The sequence below is a fragment of the Lepidochelys kempii genome, chromosome 1, assembly GCF_965140265.1.
Source record: "Lepidochelys kempii isolate rLepKem1 chromosome 1, rLepKem1.hap2, whole genome shotgun sequence".
NCBI lineage: Eukaryota > Metazoa > Chordata > Testudines > Cheloniidae > Lepidochelys > Lepidochelys kempii.
In genome coordinates, this window is record NC_133256.1 from 192,399,310 (window position 1) to 192,416,576 (window position 17,267).

Sequence of the window (17,267 nt, forward strand, 5' to 3'; positions counted from 1 at the left end):
TGAGGAAAGGTTTGAAAGAGTTCGGGGGAAGAGAAGCTCTGTAGAGGTGCATGCAAGCAATTGGTTTTTCATTTCAGTAACAGAGCTTGGATGTATCTAGATTAGTTTTTGCCAGGTTTAAGGCTAGATATACTTGCATGCAGCTTCTCTTTCAATGTAGAGACTACGTGGGGATTGTTTTTTAGATCTGCTTGCTGCAGTGTGCTCTTGAAAAGAAAAACACCTTAGGTATATGTGGAGCAAAAGGGACCTACCCCGGATCACTCAGCCACCAACGACGACAACAACAACAACATCTAAAAGACAGAGCAACACAGACACTGCTTGCAATCTATAGGGGCACTGGGGCCGCCTATAAACCACAAGGAGTAGCAGAAACAGGGAATATTAGTTACAACCTATGATTTTATATTTTCAGTCTTTTGCCAGCTTCTTAACTAAACCAAATTAAATATGCTTGTCAAGCATCCAAATTCTGACCTTAGTAGTAGTAGTAATTATATTTTTACACACATCTTGTTCTTGAGGATTTTACAAAAACAGCTATTAAAGCAATACATACCTTCACAGCACAGCATACAGCAAAGGCAATAAGGATCAGCAGCACTATAGCTATCCAGTAGTAATGTGAGGATTTTTCTAAAAATACATAGTTCATATTAATTTCAAACAAACAGAAGATGTTAACATTTCTCAAGTGTCTCAGAAGGTTTAAAGCCTATGTGCTCCTTCTAAGTGAAATACACAGCAGTGCAAGCTTGACTTAATACTCACAACAGTCCACAATGGGCATCAGTCTATTACTTCTTTCCCGTTTATAATTCATAAACTTCTAACTGAGCTGGGAACTAATCTTTTCTTTCAATTAACATGATTGTAATCTTAACACCAAATTGAAATTTAATTTTAAATAAAAGCTTTAAGATCCTGCAATTTTAAGAGAATATAAGTTTTCAACCGGTAAGTACATTTGAAACCCAAATCGCTGAAAATGCTCCTTTGCTTACTGCCACAGTCTCAAGGCAGACCTGTATGTGTGGCTTTATGGGGCGGCGGGGTAAGGCTTGGTTACTTCCACAACAGTCTAATTAAAAACAAGATCAACTGGCCCCATCCTGTAAACACTGTCTTCAGATATAGTGCTCACTAGCATGAGTAGCCCCACTGCTTTGCAACGGGACCTCTCAGCAGTAAATGTTATACCTGGTAGTACAGATGGCTGGGAAATGGAAATCCCTTCCCATGACACATTTTGCATTTCTGTAAGAAGAACAGTCTCAAATCAGGATGAAACCTCAAACCATGATTGATTGATTTTGCAGGAAGGGTTTTAAAGAAAAGAAATTGTTTCAGGAGCCCCAAAACAGAATTGTCGGTCTCCCAGCTGCCTGCCTGAAAGGAGAAGGAGATGTTTGTTGGGCCATTAGTTATATTCATGAACATGTTACGGCCTTTTAAGGAACTTGGGGCCATCTGCATCCTCCAACTGTAGCCCCTCCCCTCCTCCTTCAGGGTGAGATCGCTTCTTTAGAATCATCTCCTGCTTACCTCACTTTCTGTATATGTTTGTAGTACACATGCTTGTGGCCTAATGATGGATTATTGTAAAAACTGCCAGTTAAAGGGAGGCTGTCCAAACTGACCAAGGTTCAAGCTTGCTCAAGATTGGACCACATCATGAGGGTCCAAGACATGCAACGGTGCCCTGAGTTGCTCGGAAAACCTCTAGGGAAGTGCCATAGGGTGCAGTAAGCTAGAACTGCAATCTTGAAGGTTACGGGTGGAAGAATGTGTGTTCTTGGACCACCACAACACCAACAAAGGCTAATATCCCTGCTTTCAAAAGCTGGTCCTACAGAAAGAGGGGACAAAGACAACCACAGGCAACACAAGACTGACCAGCCAAGTTGCCCAGAAGACCATGATGGTAAGAGGTACTAACCAGAGACCACAAGCTGCATTCTTGACTCTGAAGACCACACAAGCAAATAGTGAATCTTTGTTTTTCCTTAAGCAACCTTTTTTTCCTGGTTTATAATTGTGACAGAGGAACCACAGAGTCAAATTTCATCAAGTAGCATTGTGATCTGGCACCTGGGGTTGCAGTGCCACTCAGTGAGGGCACTCTCTGCCCATTTTGCCCCCTCTTCTGGGTGGCCCTGATGCCAGGTAGTCAAAGAGGACAGCAAAACCCCACTGCTCTATAAAATGGAAGTAAGAGCTGCTATGTTATCCAAGTGGGGTAAACAGACTAGGGAAAAGCCAACAGTAAGTCACTAACCACATAGGAATGTTGGGAGGAGGCTAAATATTTCTTTGAGTGCCAAGAGGCAAACAAGTTTGATTCTCAATCTAAGGGCTTGGCTACACTTGCGAGTCAGAGCGCATTAAAGCAACCCCGGGTGCCCTAACTCCCGACCCATCGACACTGACAAGGCACTTAGAGCGCCTGGACTCTGCAACTGGAGTGTTCCTGGTCATCCACCTCCACGAGAAGCATAAAGCTTGCTGCGCCTCGGCTGAAACGCCCGGGTGTTGCATTACTGCTCTGCGATCGGCCTCCGGAAACATCCCATAATCTCCTTAAATTAAGTGGCCACTCTTGTCATTGTTTTGAACTTGGCTGTAGGAATGTGGATATGCCCTTTGAAAGCTCCGTTTCCGACAGCGGGCATGCTTATCTGCTCCGGGACAAAGCAGCCATTACTGAGGAATGTTGCTGCTGTGAGTATGAGAGAGAGGCGGGGGGCAGTGGGAGCTGCTGCTGTCTGAACTTACAAGACAGCACGGTGACATGATCTCAGCCCCCCCCCCCCAAAACCCCACTCTCTCTCCCCCCACATACACACAACACACTCCCTGTCATACTCCCACCCCCTGCATTTGAAAAGCACGTTGCAGCCACTTGCATGCTGGGATAGCTATCACAATGCACTGCTCTTTGTGGTGTTGCAAGAGCTGCTAATGTGGCCATGCCAGTGCACTTCCAGCTGAGAGTGTAAACACCGGGCAGCGTTTTCCCTGCTGCAGTCTCCGAAATCTGGTTTAACTCCCAGTGCTCTACAACTGCAAGTGTAGCCATGCCCTGAGACGTTCAGCCAATGTAGTTGCCAGGAGCAAGATCCTACAATTGGGGTTTAGAGCAAAACAGACAACTGCCTCCTTTAATCTTGCAATTACCATTTGTAAGAACTGACCCTGTGCGGTTGGCTCTGTCAGTCTGATTACTGAATTAGTTGGTGAGTATATTTGATCTTCACTGAAAGAGAATTAGAAAGAGATGGATAAGCTATTCATTGAGTCCCCAGGAAAATGGAGGGACTACAATGATAAATATAGCCAAGAAGTCTCACAGCTAAATATCCACTACAGTTCTCAAAGTTTAGCCATGCATATAAAAATTCACTTTTGTAAGTCTAAATAAAAGTCTTCTATTTGGCATAACACTGAAAAAAAATACCACGTAACTGTGTTGATCTCCAATTAATTTTCTTTATCTGCTGGCACTGTAGAGAATTTTTTTTCCACCAGTGCGGTTTGTGAGTTTACCATATGTCTGAAAGCAGTTGGTGCCGAGATGTCTTCAACAACAGACAGCATTTAGGGCCTGAACCTGCGAATTGCTGAACACTCTCAGTTCCAGCTGAAGTCAGCGGGAACTGACGACACTCAGCACCTCACAAGGTTGTGTCCAGAATCAGCTTTAGATATAAGAAAAAAAGTCCAAATCTCTCAAGTAAATAAATCTCCATATTCAGAAAAGTCTAAGCTTGCTTTTTCTCTCATCCAGATCAATATTTCTCTAATAAAATACCACAATATTCTACCTACCTCTGTACGAATATAGGCCCACACTAGATTTGGGTGAACTATGATTTTAAAATGAGTTGGGATATTAGCATGAACAATTGGTCCAAAGCATGGAACCAAAAAGAATGAAACCATAATAAGGAAGAGTAATTGTGTTACACTTGTAGCAACCCTTCAAAATACCAGGGTTATCTTATTTAAAGTTTGGCCTAAAATAATAGAAATAAAATATAATTAATAGGGTACCAGATGCAGTAAAGAATTGGCTATACAGTATACGAAACTCCATCTGCCCTTAGCTAAGATCTGACAATTGATAATGACATCACTTGTTTGTTAAAGGGTATAAAAGAGTTAAAGGGTTCATTGTTAATATCTGTCTGACCAAGTTGGAGCCAACCAATATGGGTTTAAACAAACTTGGGATTAGCCAATTTTTAATTCTCTTCATCAAATGCCTATAAAATGTTTTGTTACTGTTTGGATGTAGTAAACAGCTTTTTAGGCATGTTTAGAGCAGTTGTATAAATAACATTACGTCTTTGGGTTTAATAAAGGAATTTATGGTTAAATTAATTTCAACTTTTCTCTCAGAGGACTTGAAGTCATTTTTCCTGACATTTTGCAGATTTGAATTGACCTTTTTCTCCCCAGCCTGCAGTGTAGAAATTGCAGCAACTTACCAACTTGCAAAATTCTTACAGTGAGTTGTGTATAGTGTGGTGTTGAAATATTGCACATGTATTCTCCACTGTCTGCCAGAGTAAGATCCCTTATGATTACTGAGTAGTCCTGTTCATTGATTTTCTCCCAAGAGAATCGAGTTTTAAACTGTTCAGGGGGTTGTGATGAGTTAGCAGAGGATGCCAGAACCAAGGTAGATGCATTTCTGATTATTGTCCAAGTAACTATGAAGTCTTTAGTATATGGAGATCCTTGAGCCATAAATTCACATGGGATTGAAACGGTATCTCCTTCCTTTTTAAAAATCTGATCTGAAATATACAATTTAAAAAGCAACAATTAATGGGAAAGCAATGGTTTGAACAAGCTAGTGTGAAGGATGCTCAGACTTTTTGTGCACTACTTTTGAAGCAATCTTGATATAATTGTACTGATACTTCACTATAAGCTTCGCAAGACATCCGACTGCAGAAACCACTTCTTGAAAGAGCCATTTCAGACACTGTAGTTCAGCCTTAGTAGTTGGTTTAAGCAAACAAACAAAAAGGGGTGAAGGTGCGGAGAGGTGGCAACTGCTTTATATTAAATGAGTTTTTGTTTATGCCAAAGAAAAAACCCTCTTTGCATTGATGTGAACATTTTCCTACTGAGTCATCTCTACTAACTCTGTAACCTTGTGTTAGCTTTGCTTTCTGACTCTTATGCAAACAAAAGGCATCACCTAGTTTATTTTTACTACCTAAGCTGCATGAAGTCCAAAAAGTAAAGAGCATAAAAGGTGCAAAATTAGACTCCATTTAGTTTTGGTTAAAGATCTAAGGTTTTTAGAACACAGGTTCGAAATAAATTTCATCATTAATGTACTAGTTTAAAATATGAAATTACATTTAGATATCATTTTCTTTTTTTACCTTTAAGGGAGGAAAATATCTGGACACCACAATCGTTTGGTGCCTAACATTTCATCTTAGTTAATTGCCTAAAATAAAATCTAGTATTACCACACAGCTCCTAAAGTAAACAACAGTGGTGGAACAGAGTCCTCAACTATAAGGATTAGAAGAGGGAAAATATTAACATTCGGAGAGTGTTACTGTTTTTTTTCCTCTTTTATTTAAGGGAGAAAAAAGGCTTCCTAAAGGACACTTACAGATTAGTAGTGGTCAAAGGAAGGTGTTAAATAGGAAAGAAATTCTCACACACTCACACAAATTCACAGTGCCTTGGGATGAAATATTGCAACCAGTGCTAGGTGTAGAGTTTGACTGAGAATAGTGACTCACCTCAATAGGCACAAATGAATGGAGAGGGATGTCTGGCAACTTGTATTAGGGGCAGGAAGCCATAACATTTCTACACTACATTAGTATGCCTGGTGTGTGGGGCTAGGTCTACACGATGAGCAAGGGGCATGATTCCCAGCTCGTGTACACACATTCACACTAGCATGCTAAAAACAGTAGCGTAACCATGATAGCACGGGCGGAAGTGACACAGGCTAGTTGACCTGAGTACAAACCCACCTGATCCCTGAGTACAGACTTGGGGCAGCTAGCCCAGGTCATCGCTGCCCGTGCTACTACAGCTACACTACTATTTTACAGTGGGGTGGGAGGAGGTATTGTTTCATGATTTCTGTGTGTATATAAAGTCTGCTGCAGTTTCCACGGTAAACATCTGATGAAGTGAGCTGTAGCTCACGAAAGCTCATGCTCAAATAAATTGGTTAGTCTCTAAGGTGCCACAAGTACTCCTTTTCTTTCTACTATTTTTAGTACGCTAGCTCAGGTGAGAGCTACTACTAGTAGGTCTTCACAAGCTGGGACTTGCATCTCCAGCTCATAGTGTAAATGTGGCTGAAGTGAGGGGATACGGAGAGTGATTCTGAGGGCCAATGGGGGGGGGAGGGAACTGCACCCCACATTGCTTCTTGTCTGGCTAGCAGAAGGCTGCATGATCTCAAAAGGTTCAGGTAAGCAGCCAGAAATCTAGTTCTAGCCAGTGTGAGGCATTTATACCACTCAGCACCAGGTGACCTTTAATGATGGGGAGATGTGGGATTCCATTAATGAGCTACGTTAATATGCTACTGTGCACACATTCAGAACAAAATGCTGCTCTGCGGAGTGCACAGTGGATTGAGAACTATGAGCCCTGTGCATGGGCTGTAGGGAGCGCAGAGTAGTGGAGTCAAGGTCAATCACGCAGATCTGACAGGAAACTTTGCTCTTTCATTGCTGTTGCTTCAATTAAGAAATATTTCTGAAGAGATAAGAGTCTCAGGAAAGCAATGGCTATTTGCTGAAATGGATTTCTAGCAAATGCAAAAAAAAAGCCTGAAGCAGCAGGAGTAAATAGACCATAGGGGAGAGCTAAATTTCAGTGGCCCTGTTTTTCCTTATGCAGTGATACCATCTATTTTCTGCCCAAGTGTATTTTGTTATTTGAATCTGGACCGTCTGTTTGGCTGCTGCTCCGCTCCCCTTCCCCTAGGCCCCTTGGGTTTGGGTAGAGGTAAGGAGATGTGATCTGGGGAAGGGGTTGGGGCGGAAAGGAGACAGGGAAGACAAATGGTAGTGAATAGACTCAAGGAAACAACAGGGAATGGACTGAGCTAGGGACAGATGGGTCTAGAACACTAGAGGAGGAACAGTTTCCTCCCCTCCCCCATCTGCGTGCTGCTACTGGTGCAGCGCAGGCAGGGTGAAAGGAGAATGCTTTAGGTCAGCCACAGGTAATGTCTGGCTGGGTCACCTGGACAACGGGAGAGAAAGAGGTGGGGGATGGATTGGGACAATTTAAAAAAAAAAATGACAAAAGGACATAATCTTACATTGTCTGTCTAGGCATGACATATGAACAATATTTATATTTTAAGATCTTCGCAGCCGGGAGCATCTCTTACTAAGTGATCTTTACAGTAATATGTACAATGGATCCCAAATCCAGACGGAGGCTATTGAGTGCTACTGTAATATAAAATTAATATGTGTACCAAACAAAGTTAGCTGCCCCAGTGTATTAAATGGGCACAAGCCGAGCCACATCCATCTAGAGTTGGCTATAGGCAAGTCTTACTATTGGGTGGTGCTGTGCGATAGGTTTGCAATGACACTCCAAACCACATTATGGTTGTGTTTAAAAACTCCAGCCAGGGTCATAAGGTTCACAAACCTATTGAGGAAACCTCCGTGAGTTTGAAATAGTTCTAAATTCATTGTTGTGCAACTTGGGAGGTGCAAAACCCACATGGTCAAAACCTAAGTATGAAGCTACCACACACAAAATAAATGCACTTCACAGTTCTGAAATTTGGGGGTGAATGTTGAGGGGTTTTCACTCATCTCAGCCTAGCTAGTTTTATAATCAACTGAGTTCTACGGAAGGTTATGTAACCTTATCTATCGTCTCTCTACCAATTCAGCACAATGTAGATGCATGCACTCATTATGGCTCAGCTGTCCTGGACTTTATACATGTTTAAGGGATGGAGCATAGTTCAATCCTACCTTCCACTTTCCATTCAGCAGTCCAATTTTGGTTGTGAAATTGAACATGACACTGGTAAGAAGAAACTTTGTTTGCAATGTTCTTCTCACTTCTAACTGAATAGAGAGGGCCATCTTGGGTTACTTCCATTTTTGTGTTTTGTACAGATGTATTATCATTTGACCATGTTATGTTTGGCTTGGGATAAATATGAAAGGCAAGACATTTCAACAGTCCCTCTGTGTCTCGTTTTTCATATTCCATTGCATAAGATGGGGAAACTGTAAAGACAAAGAAAAAAAAAAGTCTGGTACTTTCAACATTCTGCTTAACTTGGCGTGATTTGTCTTCTGGAATAATACAGGAGAAAATCTGTGGAACACAGAAGAAGTCACATCCAATTATTTGTGTTTATTTCAAACTACAGTGTTGCATTTGCCCCATTATCAGTGATCAGTTTCCAAACTTCTGTCAGAATTCACTTACTATTTAAGTTCACCCACTACCCAATTGCATTCCACAGACCTGCAGTGATTTTTAACCTGAAATCACTGCACTGTAGCTTTTCATCCTCTGCTGGAACCAGGTTATTTCTTTTACAGCTAGGGTGACCAGATGTCCCGATTTTACAGGGACAGACCCGATTTTTGGGTCTTTTACTTATATAGGCTAATATTACACCTCCCCCCCACCCACTGTTCCGATTTTTCACACTTGCTGTCTGGTCACCCTATTTACAGCTGAAATGCAACAGTGAAGTATAGAGCTGCCTTTTAGCACTGATAGACTGGAAAGATATTGGTGCTACTACTGGTCTGAGGTATTTCAATTTCAGCTGACAGGGAAGAGAATAAGATCTGCTACCTGTGCAGTTAAGGTATTTTAAATATCCTTCTGACCTGTTACGTGCAGCCTGACTTTCACGTCTGTTTTATCTTGATTTGTCCCCACATAGCAGCTGTAGGAGCCGTCATCACTCAGGCTCAGTTTACTCAGTTTTAAGGAGGCATTTCCATTGGGAATTTGCTCATGAAAAAGGGATGTTCTCCCCTTGTATTCAGAGTCTTGACGTTCTAGCTGATCCTTCCCATAGTAGTAGCTGTGCACATTTTTGTTCCCTTTCTTCCAGTAAATTACTTCACCTTCAGCACGTGCAAAAGAGCAAGGAAGGATACAATCTTCGAAAAATCGCCCTGTTACCTCTTCAAGACCTTGAAAACACAATGCACATACTATAAATGCATGAACATTTCTGAATGGGTTACTAAAAATAAATTAGGTAAGTCCATTAGGTTCCTCCCCCCACGTCCACCCTCAAATAAGATCACAACTGCAGTCCAGCTGAATTGATCTTCCGGCCCTAACAGGTGCACATCTCCCACCGTTTGTTTGTTTGTTTAAACATATGCCCATTGTTATAATTTCATGTCACCCTCATACCTCCCTGAGCAGAGAGGGTGGGATGAGAGTCACATAATCCTTACTCCAGTACACCAGTATTCTAATACATGACACTCATGTTCAGACATACTCAACTCTGCATCACTAACATTCTAGACTGCAGTCTTCCAGTGCCCAAATAATTGGGATATATATACAGGAACTCCTCATTTAACGTCGTCCCTGTTAACGTTGTTTAGTTCCTGATCTATTAGAGAACAAGCTCATTTGAAGTTGCGCGATGCTCCCTAATAACGTGGTTTGGCAGCTGCCTGCTTTGTCCACTGCTTGCAGGAAGAGCAGCCGGTTGGAGCTAGTGGATGGGGGCTTGGAACCAAGGTGGACCAGCAGCCCCCCATCCGCTCCCCTACGTTCCCTGTGCAGCAGCCGCCCAGCAGGCCATCAATTGCCGGGCAGTTCATCTGTCCCTCCCACACTGCCCCGTGCTGCTCCTGGGAGCCTCCTGCTTGCTGTGCATGGGGTGGGGGGGAAGAGGGCTGCTGATGTCAGGGTGTCCCCCCCTCCCCCCGCTCCTGTACCCCAACTCCACAGAGCGGGCGGGACACAACAAGGCTCAGGACTGAGGGAACTTCCTGGCAGCAGCTGCTGTCTCAACTTGCTGATCTATATAAAAGGGCAATGTATTTAGAGTAGGGTCAGCATACTTAAAGGGGCAGTGCATCACTCTCACACACACACAGTTTGTGTCTCCGTCTCTCTCACACACACACACACACACACTCTGTGTGTGTGTCTATCTCTCACACGCACACACACACGCACACCCCTCCATACTTTGGAAAGTGGAGGGAGTGGTGCGCTTGAGTGGGATAGCGTGGGTTCATCTTCACATTCAGTTTCTGCAGGGAATGTTTGCAGCCACTGTCATGCATCTATTGTGTCTCCTCCCTCCACTCGTGCTGCCTTGTAGAGTGTGAGGCTATGTTAACAACAGTGTGTTAATCGTTGAGGGCTCAGCCGAATGCTAGTTCATCATTTAGCAGCAAAGCATTCCCTGGGAAATATCCCACTGTCTGAGGGCTTGTCTACATTACCCGCTGATTCAACGGTGATAACACCGCAGTAAGTAGATCTAAGTACATCAACTTATTCAGTTAGCTGAAGCGGTGTAACTTAGATCGATCCCCTGACTCCACCACTTCAACCAAGCTTCACAATCATCACTGCTGTGTACAGTATTAAATTGTTTGTTTAAAATTTATAGAGTGGGGGGGGGGTGTGTGTGAGAAATTTCCCTGGAACCTAACTCCCTCTATTTGTATTAATTCTTATGGGGAAACTGGATTTGCTTAACATCGTTTCACTGAAAGTAGCATTTTTCAGGAACATAACTACAATGTTAAGCAAGGAGTTACTATAGAGCTTTACAGCTCCAGTACGCTGTACCAACATTAGCTAATTAACCATAGCCCTTTATATTGTTCTATCATTTATAGACTAAACATAGCATTACTTGAGGTTCTTTTATCTCACATGGTAGGGAGCCTGTTGATTTGGAGCTAAAGTTCCTTGTGCTCTCTTTGCTGTTACCCTGAAGACCTGGGGAGCAACACTGGGTCGAATAGCTAATAATTGATACTGTCAGTATAACCAGAGAATTGTTACAAATTGGTGCCTCACTGATGTATTTGGAATTGGGACCAACGTTGCCTTTAACTAGGGTGACTGTATGTTAACCACGGCTATTGAATGGAACGTCATGCCTGCTCAAGAGTATATCATCATCATGTTGTACTCCAAGGGCTATAGCGTACAGAGGAGAACAGACCTGCTACAGATAATGAAGATTCTCAAGTGGGAGGGGCTGATGCTTTAGAACAGAAAGTTCCAGCATACAAAGACCTACCTATCCAAGAAACCCTGTTGTTCTTAGTCTGGTGCTTTCTTGTGCTTCAAGCTGCCTTCATATATCAAAGGAAAAAAGAGCACGGCTGAGTTTGTTTTTCCTTTGCTGCAATGCAATCCATTTACAAGGACATCCTTATTTTGCTTTGAGTGCCTTATATCAATTGAGTGCCTTAATTTGATTCCTTACCGTGATTATTATCTTGACAATGCCTCTTTTAAGTAATTCACCTCTTGAAAAAAAACAAACAAAACCTTTAATTTCTTTATCATGTCCATGAACACACAGCTCAAACTTACCTGAAACTACAGCATACAAATGAAACAGAAAGATGAGTATTTTCTGAACCTTCATGCCTTCTTTGATTCACAGTAGTTTCATTTCTAACTGATAACATAGAGGAGAAAAAAAAAAAACAGTTTACGGCCTGTAAAATGCTTATCCTATTGTACTGTATCAATCAACAATTATTATAATGTTATTTATATACCTCTAGATGTGGAGGGGCCTTTCTAGACATAGTACAGGTCTGTTATCAAGAGTTTAAAGTCCTGATTCTGCACCATTGCAAGTGGGTGAACTCTTGCACCATTGCGAAGCCCCATTGACTTTAACAGGGCTCCAGGCTAATGCAGGGGTGTGCCCACAGCGATCAGCTTTCCAATCATGGACCTAAATAGGAAATGTACAGAGAACTCCACTGCTAATCCCAAGCGTTCAAAAATCAGGAGACAGGCCCCCAAAATCATAAGGGGCTTAAAAATCACAATTTAAACGGGAAAAAAATTGTCTTCTGGTTTCTGGGCCTTCGGCGCTTAACTTTTCAAGATTTTCTCTGCAACTTTGAGGGCTAGAAACTTGATTTAACAAAAATGAAAACTGATAATATCACATAAAAGAAAATTACCAGTCTTTAATCTGTTGTGAGGATCCATTAAAGAAAAACTGATTTTAAACAAATGTGATAAGAATAATTATTGTATGCAGCAAAGTTATGCAATTAACAGGTTGTCTTTGTACTTCAGAGAACAGTGAGATTTAAACTAACAGCTCAATTCTGCCCCTATTTATCATCATCATCGTGTTCCCATTACACTTCTGACATTTAGGGCAGCGACAAAGCTCCTCCACTCCTGTCTGTTTCTGGCAAGTCTTTGAGTGGGTCCCCATCTGTGCCCCAGGTTTTTCAGCTCGGTTTCCACAGCTCTTCACAATGTTGTTTTCGGGCAGCCTCATTTTTGCTTGCCTTCAGGTGTTCATCTTATTGCTACTCTGGTGATGGAATCAGTTTCCATCTGAAGCACATGGCCAATCCATCTCCAATGCCTCCTGGCAACGACGGTGCTCATATTCTCTTGGCTGCATTGTGTCACTAGATCTTGGTTTGAGATTGTTCAAAAGATACGGAGGATTTTTCTGAGGCAGGCTGTATGGATGAAGACAGTTTGGACATGTCATACTTTCTCATTTCCCAGTATTCTGCACTGTAAAGTAATGTTGAAAGTACATAGCTCTGATAAATCTTGAGTTTGGTTTTGGAGTTGTATTTTTGATGATTTCTAGACTGTACTTAAGCTCCTGAAGGTGTTACTGGCTTTATTTTTGTTCTGTATGTCCTGGTTTCTTCCACCATCCTGGCTGATGGTGCTGCCCAAGTATGTGAATGTTTCTACATTTGTGCGAACATAATCCTCTATCCGTGATGGTGAGGCAATATTAAAGGTCATATCATTTGTCTTATTTCAATTGATTTTCAGTCCAATTTGCTGGCTGAATGCATTGAGTTAAGTTGTTTTTCCTTGTATATGGTGTTGCGAATATGACAGGAGAGAGACATCATCTGCAAAATCCAGGTCTTCAAGGGATGAGAAAGGTGTTCATTTAATGCCTCTTGGCATGTCTTCTGTTGTACGCCGCATTACCCAGTTGATGGCAGTGTTGAAGAGGATTGCAGACATGACACACCCCTGATGTACTCCTCTTTTGACTTCAAACCTGAGCTCACTGTGATCAACACTACACGTAAAGTAGGAATAAAAGCTTTTGATGATGATTATATGGAGAGGGAATTCCATTCCAGAATGCACCATAGGCTGGCCCTGTGAATGCTATCAAAAAAGCCTTCTCAAAGTCTATGAATTTATGTAGAGCTGCTCTTGCTATTCTAAGCATTGTTCTATTATGTTTCATAGAGTTGTCGAGGTCTCGAACCCCAGACGGGCACGGTTCGTTGTCTGACCGGAGAGAGACAGGCAACACCAGCAAGGTCCGAACTCAAAGCTCTTTATTGAAGAGTGCACACAACAATAGAGAGCAGCCCATCTCCAAAGAGAACCAGCCAGCCTCTAAGTAAAACTCATAGGTTTTTTATAGACAGTCCCGTCGCGTCACAGATTTATTTATAAAGCAGCCCACCCCTCCCCTATATTAGTTAAAATCCTCTTTCTCTATATGCATGCACATCTACCCCCCTTATTGTAGATAACTTTTAGCAAATTGTAGTGCTTTACTAACTTTCTTATTGGTATGGGTGTCAACCAGGAGATGAGGAGTTAAAACAGACATAACACAGGAGCAGGGAGTAGGGAGTAGAAAACGGCGCCTCTGTATTTCAAGGACTGTTCTCAGCACATCCGATACAAAAATGCAGAATGCAGGCCTCCCCTTTTTTTCCCCACTCTCTGTAACTTAAACAAATATTCCTTCATTCTACTTTCAGAGACTTTTTCAGCAGCCTCTCTTAGCCTGACTTTGGTTCAGTTGGCATAACTGCCTCCTATTTAGTTTTTCTTACCTAACAGAATGAAGATCTGGTCTGTTCATCCATGCCCTTTCTGAAAACCTGCTCGCTCTTTTCTGAGAACACTATCAACTGCCTCTGATAGACGCTGGACTATGATCTTATACAATACTTTGCTTGGCACAGATAAAAGTGTGATACCACGCCAGTTATTTCAATCACCAAGAGTTTCTTTCTTTGGTATCTTCACTATAACCCTATTGGTCCACTCTTCGGGCACTTTTTCCTCTTTCCCAGACTGATGTAAATAGAGGGGCCAGGACAGATGCTGCTAAATCAGGATTTACCTTGAACATTTCTGCATTCAAGTTATCCTTGCCAGGAGCTTTCCCATTTTTTAAGGATTTGATGGCTTGAATGATCTCTCCTTTAGTTGAGGTGTTTGTGATATCAATACAGCCCGTAGTTAAGCAGGGCTTAATTTGTGCCAGGGCTGAGCCCCAGCACTTCCAGGCGTGGCAGTTCACAGCCCTGGCACCTCTGCCTTGCTACATCCGTTAAAAGGTAAAAGGTAAAAAAAAGATTGCCTGAGCCCCAGCATCTCTTTCATTACAAATTAAGCACTGTATTTAAGTTTCAGAGTCCAATACTGTCAACGTTTTAAAAATAGTTGGTTCTGTAGCCACATACAATGCGATGCACTATCTGACTGCTGCTTTTATAGAAGCTGCTGGAATGGAAGTGTTTTCCTACTACCCTTTCCTTTATGGCTGGGGGCAGGTGTTTCCTGCCATCAGAAAGACCCTGATGGATTTGCGGTAGAACAGTGTGTCCCTACCTGGAAGTCACCTCTGAAGACACCCGAAGCAGCCATCCAACACTTCCTGAAATCACATATAAAATGATTAGACAGCAAAGGTTAAGTTAGGAGTTTGGCTGGGGCCTTGAGAAGCAGCAAGAGGGAAGGCAGGGGAGCTCCCCTTAGAAATTAAAGCTATAGAGTTGAAAATCCCAAGCAAAACGGTCAGGTGTCAGCCTGTTGCCAATGTATGTGAACAGATCCTTTAAAGTCCAGGTTGTAGAACCTGAAAAACTGACCCTTGGAGAGTTCCAGCCAATTTTAATCTCATTTGCTTCCATGTTATAATTTACAGTGCTGCAGCATCTTTCATCCAGAAAGTTCGCAAGTCAACTTTGATTATATAGAGAATAACTGAAATTAATTCATGGCCACGTGTATACCGAAATCAAGGTTGCCAATTAAACTGCCCATACAGATGTGGAGGTGCAGGGGAGCTATAGAAGCTAAAGCCTCCTTTTTAGGAACACAGACCTCTATCATTTGAGCCAAAGGAAAATCATCCTCCATTAGTCACTACTGTTATGGCTGTTACCCCTTTGCTAGCTAATGCTTGGGCCTTTGCTGGATTGTTTCTCTTAGGAGGAGAAATTGGTGAGAGAAGTCAGGTATTTCTTCAGAGCAATCCTGTTTATTTACATACAATTTACACAAAGTCCTGTTTTCCTGAACACAGTAGGACCTAACAGCAGGTAGTTTTCACTCAGAAATCCAAGTGTACCCTTTTAGCCCAAAAGAAGCCCTGTCTCTTGGCTTCCTCCCCAGGAGCCCTGCTCAAGCTTGTTTCGTCTGCTTTCTGCCTCTCATACACACAGCTACAACCAATCAATTGTCAAACCACCGTGTTTCACAATCAGTCCCAGGGAAACCCCTCAGTCCACATAGTTTAACTTCTATTCAGCCTTACCATGTGGCTCATTGCCTCAGGCAGTGGCTATCTATCACTTCATTAAGGGGTATTTAATTCCTCCTTCCATTTAGCTTGAAAGAAAAGTACTTAGTACATCCATCAACTTTAACAAGGTCTCTGATGGTCTACAGATCAAAGATCTGCTTGATGGCAGCCATTAACATCTTGCAGCATAACAAAGGCTTTTAACCCCTTGTAGTAAGGTGGACTGGTCCACCCAAGACACAGAGAAAGAGGGTGGCTCCACCCCCTACTACCAGCTTGCTTATTTGTCCCTTCAATTGAGTGTTGAGAGCCACTATAGCTGGCACAGAACAGCAGTCATGAGTGAAAGAAGAAAACGCCCCTCTGTGGCAACATTCAAAAAAAGAAAGAAAGCAAAGGAAGCTTTTCTATCTAAGCAGAAAGGAGCTCTCCTGAGATACATAGGCACAAATGTTCACGGGTGAGACTTCCGGCCACAGTGAGGATGTGAGTGGTGAGGAGATGCCTCATCTTCCAGTTAGTCAGAGTGCCGGTGACCTGGCAGCTACTTTAACATTCATATCTCCATCTCAAATGGATGTAACCATACACATTCCTGAAGAAAAGTGTAGATCACAGAAGAGTGTGGTGGAGGTGCAAGAAACAGCCGCTGCTGAGTTTAGTTTGTTAAGTCTAGATGATCTAGGACTGTGGAGCCACTTGAGCAGAAGCCTGAGGGACTTCCTTGTACTGCATCGGCCACAACAAGTGAAAAACGTCAAGTTCCCCAAAGACAATGAAAATAGAAGTTTCCATCCAACACATTACTGGTGTGAAGTGCCCAATGGTGACAAAGTGGAGAAGCCATGGCTTATGTACTCAGAAACCCAGAATGCTGCATACTGTTTTTGTTGCAAACTCTTCCAGTCTAATGTTCCAGCCACATTGGGTTCTACAGGAATAAAGGACTGGAAAAATATGGCTGGAAATCTGGCATGCCATGAGAAGGCAGCAAATCACCAGAGAGCATTCCATAGGTGGAAAGTGCTTCAGATGAGACTAAGGTTAAAGGCCACCCTAGATGATTAGCTCACTGGTTTGAGCATTGGCCTGCTAAACCCAGGGTTGTGAGTTCAATCCCTGAGGGGGCCATTCAGGGATCTGGAGCAAAAATTGAGGATTGGCTCTGCTTTGAGCAGAGGGTTGGACTAGATGATCTCCTGAGGTCCCTTCCAACCCCGACATTATATGATCTAAGAGAAGACTGCATCAGAGTCTCTTTACTGGCAAAATGTTCTGAAAAGGCTCATTGCCATTGTGAGAATGCTTGCTACCAAAACCTAGCACTGCATGGTACTTCAGATCAGCTGTATGTGCTGAACAGTGGAAACTTCCTTAAAATTGTGGAGCTGATGGCTGAGTTTGATGCTGTACTCCAGGAGCATCTCAGAAGAGTCACCACCCAAGAAACGTACACACATCACTACCTTGGAAAAATAATTCA

The 17,267-nt window shown here is 42.5% G+C and overlaps 1 protein-coding gene across 4 annotated transcripts in view; it reads right to left on the bottom strand.

The window, feature by feature from the left end:
* Positions 1-17,267, bottom strand: part of HHLA2 (HHLA2 member of B7 family) — a 28,668-nt gene that overhangs the window by 4,264 nt on the left and 7,137 nt on the right. For 2 of the 4 annotated variants that reach the window (XM_073306329.1, XM_073306343.1), the window contains exons 2-6: positions 11,590-11,677; positions 8,883-9,194; positions 8,004-8,264; positions 4,494-4,805; positions 506-639 (exon numbers count right to left, since the gene is read on the bottom strand). In XM_073306329.1, coding sequence (XP_073162430.1) covers positions 506-639; positions 4,494-4,805; positions 8,004-8,264; positions 8,883-9,194; positions 11,590-11,644 — 1,074 coding nt within the window. In that variant the 5' untranslated portion in view covers positions 11,645-11,677. Of the gene's footprint in view, positions 1-505; positions 640-4,493; positions 4,806-8,003; positions 8,265-8,882; positions 9,195-11,589; positions 11,678-14,868; positions 14,915-17,267 lie in introns of those variants that run through there. The other 2 variants (XM_073306340.1, XM_073306354.1) reach the window with 2 other exon arrangements.